Source organism: Python bivittatus, unplaced genomic scaffold (genome assembly GCF_059951505.1).
Source record: "Python bivittatus isolate LINGU-HERP-01145 unplaced genomic scaffold, Pbiv_v1 ctg000100_np1212, whole genome shotgun sequence".
Taxonomy (NCBI): Eukaryota; Metazoa; Chordata; class Lepidosauria; order Squamata; family Pythonidae; genus Python; species Python bivittatus.
The window spans coordinates 1,301,101-1,307,528 of record NW_028277038.1 but is presented as its reverse complement, the minus strand read 5'-3'; the positions used below and the strand labels follow the sequence as shown (position 1 = coordinate 1,307,528).

Here is a 6,428-nt window from a genome sequence, read left to right as displayed (position 1 = left end):
ACATGCTAAGACTGCAGCTTACTAAATAACTGATGTGGCTGCCTTGGCACGCTGTGTGAATCCAGCAGAAACAGATGCGTGGATTTAGGACTGCTGCAGGTCCTCCAATTAATTGCGCTAATCTGCTTCCGGCTGCCCTAAAAAAAAATGTCGGCCCCTTTGCACATTTTATTCCCGCCTGTTGTCCAGCCCTAACTCCTGAGACCAGGCCAAGAACAAATCTGTTTTAAGGACACTTCCACCCAATGTAAGCATTTATTAAATACAAGAAAAGCCAAAGAATTCTTAAAAACAAGTGGAACCAACCTTGCGGTGTTCTTTCCAAGGGCAAAGTACTATCATGTGTTTACAGAGACAAGCTATGGTTGTTGTTTTTTTAAGTATTCTTGAGGAGAGGCAACAGTTCGAGGGAGAGACCATTGTGGTAGAATCGAGGTGTGAAAAGCAGCAAATAAATTAACAAAAGAATGGCAAACACGCACTTGTCAGCTGAGCAGCTGATCTCCCCTAGGCAGAAGGAAATGCGGAGTCCTCCGTGCCCAAGAAAGCGACAGCCCTTGGCTCACATTTCCCTTTCATACAAAATATTTACACATTTGCTTAAGTAAATATAAATAAAAAAATACAGTGCATTAAACCTCTCCCAAAGTGGCCTGGAGCAGGCAGCCTGTGGTTCTTCATCTCAAGGAGCTGGACCGCGTCTTGGTGCCTTGAAAGCTTCAGGGCTTCTGTTTCCCAGCCAAAGGCTAAGGAGCGCATTCAGGAAGCAGAAATTCCCTGTGGCCCAGAGGCTTCATCCCTGCCCAAAAGCACTTCAACGGGTTAATCATGGATAATAAATATCAGAATGGATACTGAACATAAGCTCAAACTGAAATGCCTCTGTGTTCTCTGCTGTCTTCAGGAACAGCTTTTACATTCAGAACAACTATTCAAGTTAAAGAAAACTCACAGTCCCAGGTTCAGTAGCAAGCAGCAGCCTTACTGCAGGCCATAAGCAGTAGCCGTACAGTGAACCAAAATAGACCTGACAGACTCTGGAACTCCAGACCGATTTCTTTCACAGTTTGCTCAGTCTCACTGAGTAGCTTCCTTCAGCTTGCCCTGGCCTGCTCTTCCAAAGGAATCCACCATGCAGAGGAAAGGTGTAAGATCTGGACACACAAGTTCCCCCAAAGAAGCTCCATTTACAGTGAGTGGGGTGTAAACACCATAGAAGACCATTTGTTTTCTTAAATGCAACCATAAATAATTAGAATAAATATACACCAAGTCACTTTACAGCACACACACTTCTGGGCCAAAACGTGGATACTCTGGATACCCTGCCGGTCTCTAGGAGGGAGAGGGAGCATCAGCATCCACTTATGTTCGCAGCTGGCGATGTGGCAACTGAAAGGTATCCGTGAGGTATTTGAACAAGAAGTCCCCTTGGGAGAAACTGGGTGTTTCAGATCCACAAGCCACCAGATCCCTGGAAAGCACGCCTGCCGGTCCTGCACAGCCCAGCGTGGTCTTTGTGGATGGAACCAAGTCAGCTCGATCCCTTTGTTCTAGCTGGGTTGGTCTTGGGCGCTCGTAAATGTGCCATACCACATCTCCCTTTAGTCTGACTATGCGGGCCCACCTCAGCCAGAAGATGGGCCAGGCTCAAGGGTGAAGAGGGATGCTAAGCAAGGGTTAAGATGGAGCCTTTCCATGTCAACTCCTTGCTCTAAAAACAGTCACGCATCTTCCCAATCATCCCCAACCTCCATCCGCACGTCACACAGGCCAAATAATTAACAGTATTCACAGTAATATACACTAAATACAGCTCTTCCGTTGCTACGGACAAGCAAAACTCTTCAGAATCTCCTCTCCCGGCAGCCTTTAGATTACAGCTTGCAATGTCGTGGCTTCCGCAGGGAAGAAAGCAAGCTGTGGGCGCTGCTGGCATTCACATCTCCTGGATAGCACCAAGCCAAGCTGGGCTGTCTGAGGCCCTTTGGAGACTCGGATTGGAGGGCAACCCCAAAATGGCTTGATCCAATACTATTTTTGTTAGATGTTTAGGACACCCTAGCCAAGAAAAAAAACCATGTGCGTGCTCGATGTGTCACTCAAAAGCAGGGTGCATCTGGCAAGGACGCCAGTAGTGTGCGAGTCTCAAGAGTTACTCTGAAAACTCTTAACTGAAATAAAAACACAGAAACCAGAAAGCCACGTGGATCCTCTCTGCCTTTTGCTAAGGAAGAACCCAGGATCCTCCTCCCTAAAGTCACGTTTCCCCCCCGCTTCCATCTAATTGCAACATGCCAACGGTACTCTCAGAAGGACCATTTCTGAGTGCAAGGCAGACCTTTGGGGTCAGTTGGATTTGAGCCAATTAACTGGATGATCATTCCAACAGTAAGAAAGGCACCCCCCCGACTCTTTAGATCATTACAATTTAGGCTTTATGCAACCATGAAGCAATAGTTATTTTATCATTGTACAGTGGAATGTATGAAGTTACCACCTTCAGTTCCAACCCTGGCAAAAAGTGAAAAATGTTAGTTCTTGTCTAGTTATGCCTCAATTACAGAAAACAAGTGTGGTTGCCTCACTGATGCACTCAGAAATGGTGGTGGGAGGATCACCACCTCGCAAGCCTGATCACTGAATTTCCACTCAGCCATTAGCACTCTTCTAATTAGGAAGAAAAGTAAGGATCCCCAGGTTTGCGAACATCAGTCCATGTACTAACTTTTCTATAAGGCAGCAAAGACACTCCATCCACCACAGAAGTCTACAAAGAGGAAATGGAAGTCTTCTACAACCACCGTTGCAAGAACAAAGGTGAGGACAGAATTCACCTTCTGCTCTTGCTTTGTCACGGCCAGACTCCTCAGGTGCGTCCTCTGAAGGGCCTTCCCTTGAGGCGGAGCAGGTCAACCGCTGAGAGGGTCCTCACGATAGTGGATAGCGTACCGAAGCTTTTCCAACATGATCTCTAACGAGGAATACTGAGGGAGTTTGATCATGAACATGCAGGTCTCAACACGGATATATCGCGAATCTGGGGAACCTGTCAGGATCACAGAAAGGGGAGAGACTCAGCGTGCAAGAAGGGAGCTTTATTTTCCTGACGGATCTCTGGTGCCTTGAGATACAATTCTAATTCTTATTCCCTTCTGTGTCTCTTGGCGATCTGATTTCAGATAGGCATGGCTACTCAAGGATGAAACAGCTGGGTAAGGGGTCTCTGAAATGGGAGCCCAAGGAAGGCAGGTACTGATATCTGACGGGGCAGAGCAGGACGTGTCCTTCAACGCAAACAGGTTCTGTTAATATCTGAGCAGAGATTAAGCTGCTAAGATTGGGCCAAAGGCCCACAGGCCTAGTCCCTCCATCTGCTCCCACAGCTGTCAACTGGAAGCACCATCCCACTTAAGTCCTCTAGCCACTCTCCTTGAGAGCCCCCTGCCTCAGATATTACTGCAGGCAACATGGACTAACAGTGGGACAGAGGGAGAGAAGCATGACTTAACTGCCTGAAAACACTAGTTCCCAGGTTTGGGCTGCCATGTTTTCCTGTTATTTTTGTTTCTCTTGGGTTATAAACATTTATTTCAAATTACAAACTGCCAAGGAAGGACAAAGTGAACCAAAGTCACATTGATACACTACACCAAGCAGGATTTAACTCCCACTTGCTTAATTGTTACAAGAGCCAAACAGACATTGGATCAATCAAACACCGCTGTTTGGCTCAACCCTCCCGTCTTCTTTCAGTTGAAAGACCCCCCCTCGGGTCAGTTCTGCGCCCAGGAAACAACTTTACCTGCAGTGCCATCTGGGGGTGCAATTTTCATGGGGTATGGCGGCACATGTGCTGTATCTGGCCCCCCATCCTTACAGGGACACGTGAAGGGGATGCGCTCCTGGTTACAGGCGAACTTGATGAATTTGCAGAGCTCCTCCTGAGTGAACATCTCCAATGCTCCCCAGAAAAATTCAATGTGCTGGTCAGTCTCCATTAGCCCAACTTGGTACATAGTGTGTGCCTGTTTATAGCCATGTATGAAAGACAGAAGGGGGCAAGGAAAGGAAGGGAAGGGAAGGGAAGAAATCTAGTTATATACCAAAGACTCAAGTTACACACCCTAAATGCACTCTAAACCACCTTGAGCTCCAAAATGTAAAGGTTTTCTGTTTCTATTCAACTTGGGTGGATTTAAGTTTTCTCCACTGTGGGCTATACCTAAGCTAGTTCTCGTTTTTGTCTCTACTCTCCTGCTACTGACTTGCAGTGATTAAAGACTAATGGGAGGAAAGGAGGATGAACAGCTGCTGCTTTCTCAAGGGCATAAAAGCAGGGTCTTCCCAAACGCTGTAGGAAACTCCCCAGTTTCTGCCAGCCTCCTGCCTCTCATCTGGTTGGAAGCCCTTGAATTACCTTGAGGAACTCCAGGTTGATGTAGGGGAGTCCACAAGTTCTCAGCTCCATCTCCACGGGTGTCAGTAAGGTCAAAACCTGCAATGGGATAATCGAGGCCAAGCCAGCCCTCACAGCCATCACACACTCTGGAGTCTGCAGCTCGTGTAACCTCAGATTCCGAATGGCTGTCGCATAGACATCCTTGTTCTCCCATCTAAGAGGAAAGATGCATTCGGATATCCATGAAGAGGGAAACCCTTGTTGGCTTGTCTCCCGTTTAACCCTAATGCTTCTCCCTTCCACTCTGTTTGGTACCTTCAACGGGTATCGGGGAGGGGGCTGTTGCTGCTTGTGTTGAGCCTTGCAACCCTGACCCATAGAGAGAGGCCCAGATCCACGTCAAGGCTTCGCAATGCTATACTTCGATGGCCTTCAGAGCTGCATTACGTGAAAGCCCAGGCCCGCTGCTTCGGGGGCCTGTGGCCTGAAGACCGCCATTCATCACAGAGCTTCTGCTACTCACACGACAGGGATGTGCCTGCCTCTGGCGCACAGCTCCACCTCTTCTCCCGTCATTGTCACATAGGTGAACTTGCAGCTGGGCTTACTGGGACAGTCCGGGCTCTCCATTGCAAGGTGCTGGGAAGCGATTTCAGCACAGAGGGCCTCCAGCTCAGTCTCATCATTAAGCTAGGACAGCAGAGACACACGTGAGGGGGCAGGTGGGCTGAGCCGGAGGAACGCACAGCCAGTGCCGCAAGGAAGACTGTGCTGCTCTGCGGAGCTCTCTGGTTCCTTTCACTGATGGGAGCAAGACCGCCCACCAGCTGCTGGATAAGAAGCCAGATGCTGGGGAAGCCCAGCTGAGCTTTGCTTCCTGAAGAAAATCTTGTTCAAAGAGGCCAACACTGCCAGCAAAGTGAGAAGCCACGCCGCCTCCTCCCCTGCCAATCATCTACCAGCCCAACAGCTATTCCCAACTTGCCACCCTCCTCCTCCTCAAAATGAACCGTACACGTCATTACGTGGATCTATTTAAAAAGATGCTCTTTTGCATGAAAGCCCCAGCCGCTGAGTTAGCAGGATGAAGCAGCATTCAGCCTGCATGAGAATCCTAAGCAGCAGGTGCATGTGAGAGATTCTTCAGGGAATGCAGCTGCGGGAAACAGGCCTGAGTAATAACCAGCCACGTGCTTTACAGAATGAGCAACAAATAGCTAGTTAAAACCAAAATGGACCTCAGGATGCCCAGGCACCTGAAAACATCCCACAACCCATGTCAGTGTGGGTCGAGTAGTTATCAAGATGGGGAACATGCCAAGAGAGGCTGTGCTTTGAAGATTGGGATTTCTTTGCTACGACAAGGGCATTATGTGCCTGTGTGAATTCAGTATATTTGACACTGTAGTTATTAATAAATTAAACAAAATGCCCTAGGACAAAGCCAATTTAAATGAAATAGACTTTTTAATTTATTTCTCTTTTTTTGCTTCCGCAGACTCTGAATACTGAGAGGCCTTGCAATTTAAGACCAAGCTTATGAATTGGTAAATTGGGTAAGTGACACAAGGACGATCGTAGATGTACTTAAGGATTTTCCTGCCTATACAGCGTTTACAACATCCCATCAAGGCTGGGAAAGGGGAATTGGCACCATTAAAGACTTACGTTTTCAAATTTTTTGACATAATTGTAGGTTAATACATCAGCCTCCTGGAGGTCAACATCTGGATCCAGTGGTTCTCCTACCAAGATCTTCCAGAAGGAGGGCAGGAGATCCAGAGGCAGAGGGACATCAGCCCGAATGGCAATCCCCAGGAGTTGCCCAAAGAAGTGTAGCAGCTGTTCCTCCCCATAGCTGATGGGGCTGGGCGTCAAAATATATTTGCCCTGAGGATGAAAAACAGCATTGGCTTGGAAGCCAAAATCTCCTGAGGAATTAAGGTTTGCTTAGTTAATTGGTAAGTCTGTCCTGCCCTGATGCTCATGGAAAACTTTTCACGTCCCTCTGCCACAAGAAGGCTAA

General features: G+C 47.8%; 1 protein-coding gene across 4 annotated transcripts in view; it reads right to left on the bottom strand.

Moving 5' to 3' along the window:
• Positions 1–52: 52 nt before the first annotated feature.
• HECTD4 (HECT domain E3 ubiquitin protein ligase 4) overlaps positions 53–6,428 on the bottom strand; it is a 57,533-nt gene continuing 51,157 nt past the window's right edge. For all 4 annotated transcript variants that reach the window (XM_088135116.1, XM_088135118.1, XM_088135119.1 and 1 more), the window contains 5 exons: positions 6,071–6,292; positions 4,926–5,092; positions 4,421–4,616; positions 3,806–4,028; positions 53–3,049 (listed from right to left, as the gene is read on the bottom strand). In XM_088135116.1, the coding sequence (XP_087991242.1) occupies positions 2,913–3,049; positions 3,806–4,028; positions 4,421–4,616; positions 4,926–5,092; positions 6,071–6,292 (945 nt within the window). In that variant the 3' untranslated portion in view covers positions 53–2,912. The remainder of the gene's footprint in view (positions 3,050–3,805; positions 4,029–4,420; positions 4,617–4,925; positions 5,093–6,070; positions 6,293–6,428) is intronic.